The sequence below is a fragment of the Lissotriton vulgaris genome, chromosome 12, assembly GCF_964263255.1.
Source record: "Lissotriton vulgaris chromosome 12, aLisVul1.2, whole genome shotgun sequence".
NCBI lineage: Eukaryota > Metazoa > Chordata > Amphibia > Caudata > Salamandridae > Lissotriton > Lissotriton vulgaris.
In genome coordinates, this window is record NC_141700.1 from 514,973,048 (window position 1) to 514,989,308 (window position 16,261).

Genomic DNA, 16,261 nt, shown 5'->3' on the forward strand with positions numbered 1-16,261 from the left:
CGAATTGGGGGTAGACAATGCCATTATATGCTTTCTGAGAGAGCTTTATTCTGGGGCCACTGCTAGTGTCAGATACGGGAATAATGGTGAATGCAGTAGACAATTTGGGATTGGTCGGGGTGTGCGCCAAGGGTGCGTTTTAGCCCCCTTTTTATTTTTGTTATATATAAATGGAATGGAGAAGCATCTCGTGCAGGAGGGCAGAGACATGCCTATGGTGAGAGGTAGGCCTGTCCCTGCACTGATGTACGCTGACGATGCCGTTCTGATGGCACGCACACCAATGGCTTTACAAACTTTGGTTACAGCCTTTAACACCTTTATGCTTGGTTTAGATTTGAAAATCAATTGTTCTAAAACTTTATCTATGTTCTGTGGGCCCAGAACAAGCAAGCATTTGAAGCCAATCTTCATAAATACCAATCCCTTAGAAAGGACCCCTACCTTCCCGTATCTGGGGATATTGTTCCATGAAAGTGGCTCATGGACTACAGCAATTCATGCGAGATCTCTGTTATTTTCTAAGACCATTATGGCCCTAAAATGCTTTATGAAAAAATTAGGTAAAAAACCCATAAAGGAGATTTTAACTGTTTATAATGCGACCTGTATATCTGTAGCCACCTATGGTGCCGGATTATGGGGGTATTCAAATGTTAGTGCGATTCAAATCATGGAAAACAAGTTCTTATGTCACATTCTGTCCGTACCCCAAAGTACTGCAACGATGATATGCCATGCTGAACTGGGTACACCCTATATTACAGATACTATTAAAATTCAGCCAGTCCTTCTTTGGCATAGGATTTGGACAAACGATGAATGTGCTGTCAATCGGGTTATCTTAAAGGACATCATGGCATTGGACAATATCAGTGACTTTAAATGGATAGGCTACGTCAAAAACTTTCTTGAAAAAATACATTGCCCCCTATACTTTGAGGACCCACAATCCATGGAATATATATCTAGAAGGGATTTGAAAAATCTATGTATGGTGTACCTCAAGGAAATGAGACATATAGAAGAGGCGAGAAAAAAGACTGTTTCTGCCCACCAGGACATTTTATGTGGAGAGAAATTGCAGCCATATCTTTCATTGTATATGTCCAACCATGAACGTTACCTTTTGACCCGTTTTAGACTGAATATTGTTTTTAGGACATTATCGTTCCCCTTGATGAATTGTTGGTCGAAGGATTTATGTCTTTGTCCATGTGATGAAGTATCCCATCAATCTGATATACACATATTATTCTTTTGTAAATTTTACACCCTTCCTCGAAAGAATCTTATCATTCCTTTCTTCAAGGATCTAAATGTATATAGATGCCGCCTAGCGTTTACAGAGTGCCAGAAAATGGAAACTGTTTTTATGGCTGCCTCAATTGCAGAATTTTTAAAATTGGTTTTTAAGTGCCGTAAATCAATTCAAACGGACTGATTGCTTTTATTGTATATATGAATTCAATTTTGATGCTTTCTTTTCCTTTTGTGTTTTTAAAATAAGCGTACTCCACCTCTTGTAAACTGCATTTGTCATGCTACTTTCATGGTTATCTTGCTTTTTAACCGAATAAAGTATTTTTGAATCTTGATAGGGGCAGAACACCCAGATTTGATGGGCAGCCCGTTGACTTTTACGCAATGTTTACTGACATGCTGGCTCCTAAGCTAAATAACATTATTACAGAATCTCAAAGGATGAACTCCTCAATTCCATGAGAGAGGCGGTTATTGTATCCATTCCCAAAAAAGGGAGAACCCCTGCCCAGGTTTCTTCAGATAGACCTTTGTCGATTACAAAAGATTTAGCAAGATATTGGCTAATCAACTATTGCCTAGAGCCAATTGCCTCAATCACCCCGATCAGACTGGATTCATTCCCAAACGACTCATACATGTTCCAGATTGTGGGGTATCAGACTATCCTGAGGTCTTAGTGTTATCTATCTACATCAAAAGACATCTGACTCCCTTAGAAATGCCACGATGGATACCTTGGGACTGGGGCAGGGGTTCATAAAGTGTACTAAGCTACTGTACTGTAATCTGCATACTCCTATTAAAACAAAGAGAACTCCTCTCTGAGGTCCACAACATAGGGAGGGGTATAAGACAGGGTTGTTCCCCTCTACCTGTTCTATTTGCCATTGCAGTGGAGCTTTTGGCTTGCACAATTGAACAGAGAAGTTGTTACCAAGGGGGTGCTTGGGCAGTGGGACTCTTTATATTTCCCTCTATGCAAATGACATGCTCCTCTATACCGGGGTGGGTGGGAGAAAGACAATAGACAGGGAGCAAAGGCTACACTTGTGCTTTTCGGTGGGTTCTCAGGATTGAAAGAGAACTGGAGTAAATCATGTAGCTATCTCTAGTGTGTACCTGTCACCGACAAGAGCTCTCTGGACCTGAATAGCAGACTGCATTGGGAGCCAAATACCATCAACTACTGGGGGTGTGTGAGCATTGGACTGAAAAGCGCCTTTGAAAGGTAATATCAGAACAGTCATGTTGTCCGTCAGGCAGCGCCTTTGAAAGATAATATCAGAACAGTCATATTGTCCATCAGGCAGTCTATCAAATTTTGGATAACTCTCCCCCTTTCAGTCATGGTTAGAATAGTGCTCTCTAAAATGATCTTATTACCTAGACTGCTGTACGTCTGTTCTGCCCATATCGATTCCCCGTTAGGTATTCAGGGAGCTCGAAGGGGTGCTTATGGGGTTGATATGGAGCAATGATGGATGCAGGATAGCTTTGATCAAAATGCAACTTCCTACTAATGATGATGGTCTATCAATCCTGGATCTGGACCTTCATTATCTGGTTGCACAGCTGCAATGGGCTGCTTGATGAAGAGTGATTTTTTTGACAGATGCCACCTCCTCGAGTAGTGATCATGCAACTCTTGTTGGATCCCTCTTTGGTTCCCCAAATCCACATTAAAGATATCTTGATAAAGGTGCTACAATATGCGCCGAATGAGGCACTGCAGACAACACATATGAATACTCCTTACGCATGTGAAATCCATTTTACAGCATTGCAAGCGCTCCCTCATCAGGGAAATTAGTCTGGGTTAAAGACTTGGGAGGAAAGGAGCCTTACCGTAATACAGTACCTGTATATAGGGGCAACTTGGCTAGGTTCAGAGAACTTAAAGAATTTGGAATCCAGGACGGGCATTTTTTTTATGTAGCGGGCTGTAGCTGCATTTGTTCACAAAAGTTGAAAAACGTGTACACTAGAACCCATAGTTCACTCCTGTCTGAGCCACTTGTATACTCTGGATAGCGGAGATAAGCCGATCACTCTCCGGTATAGATCCTTACTGTCACAAGCTAAAGCTGATCTTTCATTACTACATGCAAAGCAGGAAGATATAGGATCCCCGCTGTACGATGCTGACTGGACTAGTATCTTGCAATATACACCCAAAACATCCTGGAACCAGAGGTTCAGATTAATACAATATTATATGCATCTGGTGTATATTACCCCTAAGAGGATAAACTTTGTTTCCTGGAGCAAACACAGGCTGCCCTAGATGATGTACTTACGGGGCGGATTTCTTCCATATTATGTGGGATGAGGGAATTGACCTCTTCCTGGGCAAGTGTGACTCCGTATATTCAAAAACCTACAGATAGAAACATTCCGAACACTAACACTTCGACCACCTGCATTTTGGGGTTGTTCCCGATGACCAAGGCTAACAAAGCCACCAGTAGGTTTATAAATCTTGCGCTTGTCTAGGCTAAACGATAGATCTCTATGAGCTAGAAAAGTGTAGCTGGTCTCAGTGGTCTGAGATGATATTACAAGCTTAAGAAGTGGGCAGAGTGGGAAGAGGCAGTGCTTAAAAAAAGAGTCCAGGAGAGGAATTCGGCAACCGGAAGTTGCCCAAGCACGGGGTAGAATTGTGAGGGATATGGCAGTCATTGATGGGACTGGAAGGATCATCTTCTTGACAGCTGCGATGATGGTGAGGACGACTCGTCTTCTTTTCTGGGGACTGTTAGAGATTGTTAGCTTATTGAATGATTGTATTTAATGTTATGCACTCCACGGCTCCTTGTTTATCTGTAAACCCTGCTATGCCAACGGCTATGACACATGCCTTGATTTAATAGTTTTCCTGCTGCCACACTTGTTTATGTCCAAGCAAGCCGACTCAACCGTCTTTCGAGGTTAAACACTGTGATTTGCTAGTAAAAATGATTTATATTAGAAAGTATTATATCAAAAGACAGAATTAGAAAATTTTCATTTATATAAGATAGTTTTACCGGAATGTTTTCGACAGAAAACTACGAGTGTCATGAGCAACATAATCCCCTAGAGATATATTTTGTAGCAATAGAAGTGTCCCTTCAAAGGAGGGGTTTGTGAGAAGGGGGAAACGAGTCCCAATTTTTGGGGTGTTTTTTGAAAATAACTACGTTATGGGCTTTCTTTCTTGAACTGACTGTTATCAGAGCATGGACTCAGAGGCGGCCGTACGTAAACGTTATTAAATGACTTTTCGTAAACAAAAATATGTCATAAAAAGATGGCTGTCCTGTATGCATGCATACACATGGCCACCATCTTAAATGTTTTTTCTTTTGCTTTAAGAAAAATCATTACAAGATGCTGCTGTACATGCACCCGTGACTGTGATAGCTATAGTTTAATGGTTTTGTTAACTTTGTGTTTAATTTTAAAATACTATTCCAAATTAGTGGACTCCCATCTGGGAATGGTAAATCCAAAAAAAGAAAGTATGCATGTCCCATGCTGAGCTGCCGGACCTATGGCAAAAGTAATAAAAGTCGTTACAATTAAATTAGTGGGGGGTGTATCACAAGGCTGTGGAGATGAAGATTTTGGTGCAGGAAGGGGTCTTTAAGGTGATGCCCGGAAGCAGTGTGAAGAAACTGAAAAAAGGCCATGACACAAGCCACAAATCTTTTTAAAAAAACACAAAAAAAGCAGTGGCCAAACCAACAGCTCTGGGTTCGATGTGATAATGGAAGGAAACAGCATTTGTGCATGACTGTGTCTGCATGGTTAGCACATTAAGGACATACCTATTAGCTTTGTCACACACATCCCCATGCACACAAAGCCAATCACACAGATGCATGTATATATACAGACTAACTGATGTAGCATGTATATGCACACATAAGCAACGCTCATGAAGTCAGACAGTGCAAGAGGTGCAAATACACACATTCGACATATATGGCACACACACTATAAGCTGCAAAGGGTGCATTTGAAGGCTAGTTTCTACTCCAAAGTCTGGTGCATTTTCAACAAGATGTGAATTGTCGGAAGCTGTAGAAAAGATTGCTCTTTTGATGGGCAGGAGAAGCTGGATGGCGAACGCCATAAGAGAGAGATAGAGAGAGGGAAAAATGTGGTGGAGAAATGCCCTTCAATCCTTGAAATGGGTTGTGACAATAAAACATTCCAGTAATGAGACTGTGATTATTACCTCTCATCTAGGAGATATCCTCTGAACCAGACAGCCACTAATAGTTTTGTATATTTTTTAAGCTATTTCTAACTCTCATAAACGCCACATCGCATTAAATTAGTTCTCACTATGGTTTATAATGGACATGGAGAGAATATCTATAACACTCACAAATCAAGGTGAAAACTTTAAGAAATGTTGGTGTCCTTACTTATCCCTTCTAACCCACGATTTCAGAGAACTCACTTGTCCGAAATATCTACGACTCTTACGTTTGTCAGACGCTACCCTCAATGGGTAAATATGTATGCATATGAGGTAAAGCGACTATGTATAAATTGATTATCAATGGTGATCCAGACTTTGGGGTTGGGAGAAGGGAGGGTTAATGGTGGGAATGTGTTGTTTTCCTTTTTTCTTCTTTTCCCTTTTTCTTAGTTCCTATTGAGATGTTTCTCCCCTTCCTCTTATAGTCGAATGATGCCAATTCTTCTAATTACAGTGTTTATCCGGATGAATATAATGATTTAAACATTGCTTTGGCATGCTCTTCAATAAAACACTAGTCACTGGGGTGGTGCACCATTGAGACTTCAGTATCGAAGAAAGCCGTAGACCCAGGCAATCTATGCTTGTTCCCAGATTCTACCAAATTATTCATCCTAAACTAAAGCAATATGTTCCCCAATTAAGGATTATTCAAGAAGCACAGTCATGGCACATACTTAAGAGTCCCCTAAACCACACCCAGTTCAATGTTTTAGAAACTTCACCCCGGTTTGTGTCTGGCCAAGCCGGGGCGGCTCCCCTGCTAAGGTGGAGGAGCGTTACCCCCCTGCTCTTTGAGTAGGAAAAATAAAATGCTAAGATCGTTATTATCATTTTATTTTTCCCATGTTTGGGGCTTGGTTAGGGCGGGGTGGGGCTGGAGGCACAGGGGGAGGAGTGGTTTACACACTCCAAGTGTGCATGACTGTTTGATTGGCCGTCCTAGCCTGTCCAAACAGTCATGCACACTTTGTATGTTCCCCACCGGGCTGCATTACACAGCCTGGTGGGGAACATGCCCAGGGCTGCAGTCCCCATCTTAGTGCCGATCCACGGCGCTTAGACCACTCACAATGCTGCATTGCATTGTGATTGGCTATGGGGAGCCTGGGTGCTTCTTGGTTCTAGAGAAGCAGAGCGATACGGACGAGGTATGTGGTAATTTTATTTATTTTATTAATGTGCCCGATGGACTTTCAGTAAATGTATGTTTTAGGGTTTCTGGTTGGCTAGGGAATATACCTAAGCCAGGCAAAACCACCCACTCTAGTCAGAGCAAGTAAATTACACATCAAAGATAACCTGTGCTCACAATCTGGTGGCTTGGCGCAGAGCAGTCAGGCTGATCATCAGAGGAAATGTGTAAAGCATTTGCGCAACACACTTGCACCAGTGACACAGTGAATGCACCACAAAAGCGGCCCTACAGGTTTTATAAAAATAGCTTATTGTATTATAAAGTTTTTAATGCCAAAACAACATGAATATCACATATACTTTCCAAGGTATGCAGATGCAAAGATAGGGCTTGTTATCTTGATTAAAACAAGCCCACAACATAAATCCAATAAATATATCCAGAGATATGCAATTTGTAAGTATAACTATACAAGCAGTGCTTAATCAAGCTGGGCTCATTTTAGAAGCCTAAGGTATTGCTTTTCCACTAGAAACAACAACAGTGGTTGTAGAGATTGAGAGGTCTGTCAGGAGTCTCAAGGGAGATGGAAATGTGGCCTCACAAGGACTGCGATGAAGAACGCACTGCCATGCTAACCCAGTACCTCCTTAAATGTAGTCAGCGCTCACCAGTTCGGCATGCTGCGGCCGATCGTGCTCAAGGTGTGTCAAGCAGACCTACTGCGGAGTGACTGTGATGAGCTGATCATCGTGTGTACCAGGACGGGGTAAGCAGCCCTGATCAGCACGTCTCGATGAGCCTGCGGTGGAGAGGCAGTGACCGCTGACTTTCCAGATCTAAGTGGTGTGCGAGTCAGCCTGTGCACGCAGCCGGCTGGGGAGCGCTCATAGAAAGGGGGAGAGCACTGCTCCTCCGGCACTCAGCCAGCTTCATGGCTTTTGGAAGATGCAAACCCGGGAGTTGCATTGAACAGCTGATCGCCTTCGGGCGCTACTCCTCTAGTCAGGATGAAGCACTGTGTTAAAGAGTGATTCGCTTGAGAGTGAAAACAAATGCTGAGTTTTCGAGTGCAGCTTCACGGGGGAGAACTTTGGTGTCCCTGAGAACTCCCAACAACAGGGGAAAGCCTTTATGCACAGTTCATAGGTAGTAGGCAGCAGGTCAACACACAGAGCAGATTGCAAAGTGGCAGTCCCTCCTAGCAGCACAGCAATTCCTTCTGGCAATGTGCACAGTGTAGCACCAGCGATGTCGGGCTACAGGTCCAAAAGTGTCTGGTGACACCAGAGTCAGGGTGCAGCAGGCAGTAGTGCAACAAACAGAAAAACAGTCCAAATGAGACCTTTGGACTGCCCCAGTCCTTCTGTCTGAGGTTCAAGATCTAGAAGCGCTTCCCCAACATGGGGTCAGAGCTCCTGTACCTATACTCGAAGCACCTTTGATGTAGGGGATGATTTAAAAAGAAACCTTAGAAGTGCACAACAATCCCTTTCAACCCAGCCCTTGCCGCAGACATCAGTAAGAGGTAAATCAACCCTTTGCGTGAGAACAGGACATAGTGTTCCCTGCCTCCCTTTCTCCCAGCCCGCAAACAATATCAGTATGCAGATGTAACCCTGTCACACCCAACCCTTCCTTTGTGATGGCTGTCTGGAAAGTATGCACTAAGTGTTGCTGTCACCCAGCCCTAGATGTGGATTGGAGTTAGGCTGCAAAGCAAAAAAAATCATATGCACAGAGAAATCCCCACTTTCTAAAATGTGTTTGCGTAGCACTTTCTAAAAGTGGCATTTCTAAAATAGTAATGTAATCCAACCGCAGCAGTAAACACAATTTATCACCACTATTCCAAACATGGCAACGCTGCTTCTTCAGATCAGGAATTACCACGTAAACACGTATAATAGAATTCCTAATGCTGGATTATGAGAGGAGGCCTCACAGTAGTGGGAATCATAGGCTGTTTGTCACTACCAGGACATACCACACAATAAAGGCACATGTCCTACTTTTAACTTACACAGCACCCTGCCGATAGGTCTACCTAGGGCCTACCTTAGAGGTGACCTATATGTAGTAAAAAGTGAGCTTAAAGCTTGGCAAGTAGTTTTAAATGGCAAGTCAAAGTGACACTAAACTGTGCACGCAGGATGCTCCATTGGCAGGCAGCGCTGCAGGCCCACAAGTAGCATTTCATTTAAAGGCCATGGGTATATGGGATACCACTGTAGAAGGGACTTACAAGTAAATTAAATATGCCAAACAGGTGTAGATCAATCATACCATATTTTAGAGGAGAGAGCACATGTAGTTTAACACTAATTAGCCGTGATTAAGTGCCCAAGGTCCTAAAGCCAAAAAAAGAGGGTCACCAATATAGGAGGAAGAAGGCATAAAGTTAGGGGATAAACCTTGAAAAAGAGTCAGGTCCAACAGTACTTTTGGCAAAGTTAATGCTACGTGGGCCTTCTGGAAGGGAACAGTGGCCCTGATGTACAGGAGGCTTTCTCCCAGCATGTTGGGGCCATTCTTTATTTTCCAGCCGGGTCTGTCAAGTCTCAGTTGGTGGGCATGGGTATGACAGTTATGCATTTGAAAGACCACTCTACAAGCAGTTCTCCAAAAGCATCATAGGAGGCTGTCCTATGGTAGACATGCTGCACAACCCATAGTCAGTCTATGTTTCTGTACCTCTAAATGAGGTAAGGGAACTGTATGGTTCCTGCTTCATAGTATTCACACATAATATTGTGTTGTAAATATGGCCTCCAAAAATGTCATTGTCAGAATATCAAGCACCACAATATTGTGAAGTATATATAGGTAAATTTTAACTCCACATACAGGAATCTTGACAATATATCTTCAATGCTTGGCTACTATGTTTAGGAATACTGTCAGAAAGGGATACATATGTACCCAGGAAAAGTAGCTGCGGAGCAACCTAAAACTACATATCAACCTCTAAATGAACATGGCTACATTCATAGCTACCACATTAACATCAGCCAGATGCCAATTACAGAATATGTGGAAAATATACCCTAACATTTCCTTACCCATTGCCATCTCATGTGCTTAGAAACATTGACTACTGTTAATCTCATCTATGTTCCTTTATACCACTTCATAACATTCTAAATATCTCTACATAACACAGGGCTCCTGATCTCCGTTGATTCGTCCAAGTGTTTCATACTTCTGGCGGATGTGCTCCAGGGTGCCCACAGATGCCTCGCCAGTGGCTGTAGATGAAATAAGGCCCGTGGCATCACTGCTGTTGTGGTAACAATGAGGCACTGAACTTAATGCCATTCTGTGTTGGTGGCTTCCTGCTTGCGGAGAAGTACTTAAAAGTATTGTTACTGGGAACCATCCAGTACTAAGTAAGAAAGTCAGCTTTTGATTTAATCAGAACCTGCCCTCAATAAATAGATGACCCTTGTTTTGGTTTAGGGATCTTTTTCAGTTTATCAGGAAGCCCAAATGACTTGTTGTTTTGCAGACTTGCCCAGCTTGCTCATCCTTTAAAAAAGATGCACTACATAGCCAATCATCATCAAATGAAAACTCATGCCTTTCTTGCTCATGTAGGGTCTCACACGTAAAGCCATGAACTTGGTTACAGATTCCTAGTGTTAATGAAAGATCAAAGGAAATAGTCTGCACTGGTGGCAGGCGGGCTGTGAAGATACGCTTATTACAGACACAAGGGGACTAGGAAGGGTTATACGATGGAACAACGCTGGGAAATACATTGCATGCCTTAATCACACATTTTTTACCCTGCATTGTTTTACAAAGTATATGCTTTTACAACGCATTCCATTACCAAACATTGTTTATATATATAGATAAAGACAATGGATTTGTGGGAGGAGCCAAACAATGGATTTGTGGGAGGAGACCCTCCCACATCTCCCAACTTACCTTAAATTATGGTAAAGGCATGCATTGTAAAGACATTCATGTGGTAAAAACGTGCATACTAATAAATGCGTGGTAAAGGCACAATGTGGTAAAAACCTTGGTGTCAAGGCGTTTCCCCTAGGATGTTGGACTAATGGTATAAAAGTTATAAATGTGTTCCTCTCCCTCAAGTCTTTGAAACTCTGATAGTCTCCTGATGCTCTCAATAAGAGAAAAAGGCACAAAAACCCCACAGTTCCTGTTCATAGAATGGAACTATGATATTAGATCTTTTGTCCAACAACTCTAACCACATTTCTGAGCTCATACAAGGTACTGGCTGTGAATGTGGTGAAGCATGCGGGCATCCAGATTTTCGCATTTGCAAAACTCAAATCTACGTGTTCCTATCTTTTGTTTCTTTTAGTTGCTTCTGGCAGACTGTTTCTCTCCATCATGAATGACCATGCATCTTTTTTCCAAGTTTACTAGTGTAGGAAAGTGCCCCTCTTTGACATGCTCAACCCCATTTTGTACCTTGTGTCTGATGCAGCTTTGACTGAAGTGCACTTGGTTCCTTCTAACCAGGTCTAGAGTGTCAGTGTTCTTTCCAGAAAACAAGGTAACTGTGCAATTGTTCCACAATTGGCAAGACGTTTATCACCCCAGTAAGTCTCTAGTAAATGGTGCCCCTGGTACTTAGGGCATGGGTACTAAAAAGGTCCCTAAAGGCTGCAGCATGTATTGTGCCACCTTAAGGGACCTACCACCAAACCAATGCAGACTGCCATTGCAGGCTGTGTGAAACGGTGCAGACAAAATTGATAGAAGGACTTGGCACACACCCTGTGTGCCATGTCCCCAGGCATTTCTTCTTATATATGTAAGTCACCCATACAGCCCTAAGGTAGGGTGCATTATATTACATGTGTGGTCATATCTGCATGAGCAGATATGCCCCTGTGCTGTCTAGTTCAATTACTAGTGAACAGGGAAGGCATCTTAAGTACATGTTCTGGGTACTGGCTAATATGAGTTCCCTAGCTACATGATGACTTCACTGAAACATATGGTGCTCGGTATCAAACACCTTGTCTTAATAAAACCATGCTGATGGCCGAAGTGGTTTTATTAAGACATGCACCCAGAGGGCACTTTAGAGGTGCCTCCTAAAAACCTACCAATCTCTAATGTTCTGGCTAACAGGTGTAGACTAGCCTGACACCACAGATATGATTCTGACCACCCCCTGCAGCTGAGAACCCATGCTCTCTGGGGCACAAATAATGCCTGCTCAAGCCGGAGGTGTTGTCACCTGTTTCAAGCATGATGTCTATTAATCAGCATATCAAGGCATGAGGCTTCAAAGGCCTCTGCTGCCTTTGATATGCGACCCCGGATTCCCCAGACAGGGGAAATGCCACCCCCTGCCCAAAGGCCCTTTGGCACCATTTCAGGTGTGAAAATTAACTAGTCAGGAGGCATGTTCACTATCAGGTTAGTTACAACCCTGATGTGGGCTACCTAAAGTGAACATGAAGAGAAAAATTCCACCATCTTGGTTTTTGTTGAAATCAGATACACTTCCCACAGAAAGTGGACGTATAGGGGGTGTAGGCACCCCAATGGTAAGTAGCTCATTGGCTACTACCTTACACTCCCCTTAATGCCCCTAAATTGAGTATTAAGTGGCACACTTGACACGAGGAACTCCGATTCGATGGACACAAGAAAAGGACAACGAAAAGCAAAGAAAGCAAGAACTGATGACCAGCTGCAGATGTTTAGGCACTTAACCCTGCCTGTACGTGTCCCGACAATCACGATAAACCAACTTGTGCTGCTGCTGTGCATCTGCCAAAAACCCCAGTGGACTGCCACCACTTCACAAATTGCCAACATTCTCCCTTGGAGTAGAGGTGCTAAACCTCTGCAGCGAGCAGGCACCAAACAGCAAAGTCCAGTACTCTATTCTGCTGCTCCCCGGTCTCACCAATTCAGCACCACCAAGGAAGAGTGTTTCCAAGATATAGGCAGGGATAAGGGAGCTTTCCTAAGTTGTATTCCTTTGTCTCGTGACCACATGCCTTTACTTTGGATTTTGCATGAATGATAAGAATTTCGTTCCTGTACTCCAGGGTCCTTGATAGTAGTTTCAGTAGAGCTTTTGGGATTTAAGCCCCTAGAACAGGCATCTGTATGCAGTAGAATTGCTACTTTGGCACTGATTTGTGAAATTAAAGCCCTTGACTTTACAAAGGTTTGCCACCAAAGGGAACGATCTGGCACAAAGTCCACTGAAGCGTATTACTCGCCCAATAAATCAAAGAGTGTCATAAGCAGTTGTGTTATTCACAGGGACAAATGATAAGCCACGTAGGTTTAAGGCAATGAGTAATAAGGGCTCCTGTCACATATAGTAGTAATATATTGGGATTCATGTGATTACGTGAGAGTTCATCTAAATATCACACACACTGTTTCACAAGTGGTGTTGGGATGAGAACTTTGGTCTGTTTTACTTCCTGACACTGCTCTCGTTTTCCCACAGGTGTCATGGTACAGTTGCTAGTTATTGTCAAGGTGGATGCTATTTCATTGGACTGTGTTGCTCCAGCCACTCTACATGCAAAACTGAAGTTCGAGAATCGAGTGACCTTTATGGTAAGATGCCTATCTGATCCATTGACTATGCAATGCGTCTAATACACACACACTCTGCCTTTCCATACTGCACATAAGGCTCTTTATGCATCTCTTTTCACAGAAGACTTGCATTGCGCCCTTTACATCAAAAGGAGATTATATATAATCTCTGTACATCAAATTAAAGTTGTACCAAAACCATCAGTACATAAACAAGACCCCACAGGCTCTCCATATGGTAAAAATCCTATTGTGCCCATTGCATACAAAGGCACATTTTCTACATTTCCTTTCTAATTAGTAACAAACAGGAGCAAGATAAATATTCTAGACCCTCTATTTACATGTTAGCCCTGTTACCAGGCCCGCCTTCTACATATGATCCTTTTTCCTGGCCTATCACTCGACTTTGATACAATTCCTCCATAATGTGTTGTTTTGTCTTTAGGTTGAGCCTAGGCAGTGCTTGCACTGTCTTTTTGAGACATGCTGTATTCACTCTGTAGGCTTACAGCTCGCCCATTGCCTTTTTATTCGACCCTTTTATTGTTGTACAAAAATGCTTGCTTGATAGTGGTTAGTCCTTCCTCTTTGTCTTTTGGTTCCTCCCACGGAGCACTCTTTTTTGTTTAGTCTCCTTCCTGTGTTTGCTGTTGCCTGTAAATATTCTATCTTGTTACATTTCCCTAAAATCACCAACATTCTTCTAGCTCCCCGCAAGGAAAATTCCGAATACTGCTTTTATTCCTAATGATTCTCCCAAATTGCCAAGACAGTCAAGACTGCCTCGCATCAACAATGACTCTCCTTCGAACATGGCCCCATGGTACACGACCCAGCTCCTCCAAGCCTCGACAGGATCGCACCAACCATGCAGCAGACGTACACAGTGATCTGGGGGCCATAAAGACAAGAGACTAAGGTATCAGAGCTGCGCGATTACAGGGAGTTAGCTGAGTGCCTGCTCCTGCCTATGGTTCCGCGGGCCAGAGCACATCTTACTGGCCATTCTCTGCCCGATAGTTCTCCTTGACACTCCGCTCCGTAATTACCTATGGGCATTTATCGTGTTATCATGTTATCGCCATTACGGTAAATCTTGGGGTTTTTTGCACTCCTACCAGTGCATTACAGTTAATCTTCCCTCTCCTCGTTTACCCTGTCCCTGTCACCTTCCATAGTCTTGTTTTTTCTGCACATCGCCCACTTATTTTAGAACTCCTTCCAGGCCGTCAGTTGATCGAGTATTAGCGATATACCGATAAGTAAATAAATGTGAAAGTAGCTTTCAAGTCTTATGACTGAATCATTGAATGATCACGTTAAGTTTCTTCTTTTCTCAGATCATTAAAGAAGGCTATTGAGTTGGCATGGTGTGCAGTCAAATATTTTTAATTGTCCTTTAATAAAATAATGTATCTACTTATTCGATTATTTTGTAAAGTGCCAACATCCTGCTTTCCAGCCACTTCCAAGCGCTTGACCGACCTTGTTAAATAATTACGTAGCTCAGACCAGAAAGTAAGTCGGTTAGAAAATCAGTGACCTTGCAGCCTCTGAAGTGGCTACCTTATCTTTTTATTTGTTCTACTGTATGTACTTATTGTTTTTTAATTACTGTTGTGGACAAGTTCCTGTGACATGAGGGAAAATTGGACAGTTTATAATGTTCGTCGCAGAACGCACTCTACTCAATTCTACCTAATGGCACACGAACAGGGAATGCTCCTCCCGGCTCCCACATCTTTGCTCTCACCAGCACAACTCCTTACCTTCCTTGTGTCACTTTAGCAAAACATGACAGCCCCTCCTGAATATGTGACTGTAAACATTTCACCACATTACAAACTGCATCTTTCACTATGTTTATGTTTGCACTGAGAAGCTGGGCACTGACAAAGCCAATATGTATCTCTTTGTTTTCATGATGATGATTATATGCATTTTCAGCTCAGTGTAGCCGTAGCGATAATTACTTCTGCACAATTGATATCATGTGCTCACCACATACACAAAACACACTCTGTAAATAGTTCACTGCAAGCTCATTGCAGCTTGACACAGACTGTAAACAATGCATTATTTATAGGGTGCTCTTAATGCGATCAAGCATAGGCCACACACACTGGAATAGCGCACCCTGAGACACACACACTGTAAAAAACAGTGTGTAATAATTGTATAGCTCTTCAATCCCTGTCGACACAGCACCCAGGATAATGTGCTGCATGGCTACACACTTTTAAGGCTATGCCAATGCTTGTTTTATCTTTCAGCCATTGTCAGAGAAACCTGAATTTCTCCCTAGGCATTCTACTCCTTTGGCTACCCCTCCATCCTCAGGGCTAGCTGCATTGACCAGCACATGTATTCTTTCTGTCGATTCCTGATCTGGCTCCCCACTAACAGATGCCCCTCTACAGAGAGTCCTTAAGAGTCTTTTGTTCTGGATGGGCATTAGATGGGAGGTTGGCATCTAGACACATCACATACAATGCCTTTAGGTGATCAATCCCTATTCAACATATTCACAATATGCATAAACTTTTTTCTGACAGGGCCTTCCTTTGGAAAAACCATGATGTTATGTCATGAGCATGTTAATAGCAAACGTCTGCCTTTTTAAGGTCCTTGCTCTATTGTTTGCTATCTGAGCACGCCTTTTCACTTGTTTTTTGTATTTCTCATTGACTGAAGTCACGGTGAATAGTATTACTGTGGCTGGTCTGAAGTGGTGGTTCAAATCTTTGTAGTGAGACTTGTGGTGGCCCATATAGCTTCAATGCGACAATTACATTCAGCCTGAGCTTGTTTGAAGTCTTTGATTGGTATGTTGTGTCTGGTTGGTTTTAAGGTTCTTAAATACTTATGGCTTACCAGAGCCATCTATGCTTAGAGAGGGAAACACAGCAAAGAAAAGAACTTGGAGTGAGCGCTGTAAACCTGAGTTCATGCAAGTGCTCAAAAACATCAGGGTACGCATCAAAAGATAAGAAGGGAGGCAGATTTTGAACCTGGAGCTTAGGGTTGTGCAGACAACACAACTC

The 16,261-nt window shown here is 42.8% G+C and overlaps 1 protein-coding gene across 5 annotated transcripts in view; it reads left to right on the plus strand.

The window, feature by feature from the left end:
- The window catches only part of IL34 (interleukin 34), a 699,141-nt gene that overhangs the window by 225,518 nt on the left and 457,362 nt on the right, over positions 1-16,261 (plus strand). For all 5 annotated transcript variants that reach the window (XR_015302449.1, XM_086945282.1, XM_086945285.1 and 2 more), the window contains one exon: positions 13,120-13,232. Coding sequence is in view for 4 of the 5 variants with exons in the window: in XM_086945282.1 (XP_086801408.1) it covers positions 13,120-13,232 (113 nt within the window). In the remaining variant the exon portion in view is untranslated. The remainder of the gene's footprint in view (positions 1-13,119; positions 13,233-16,261) is intronic.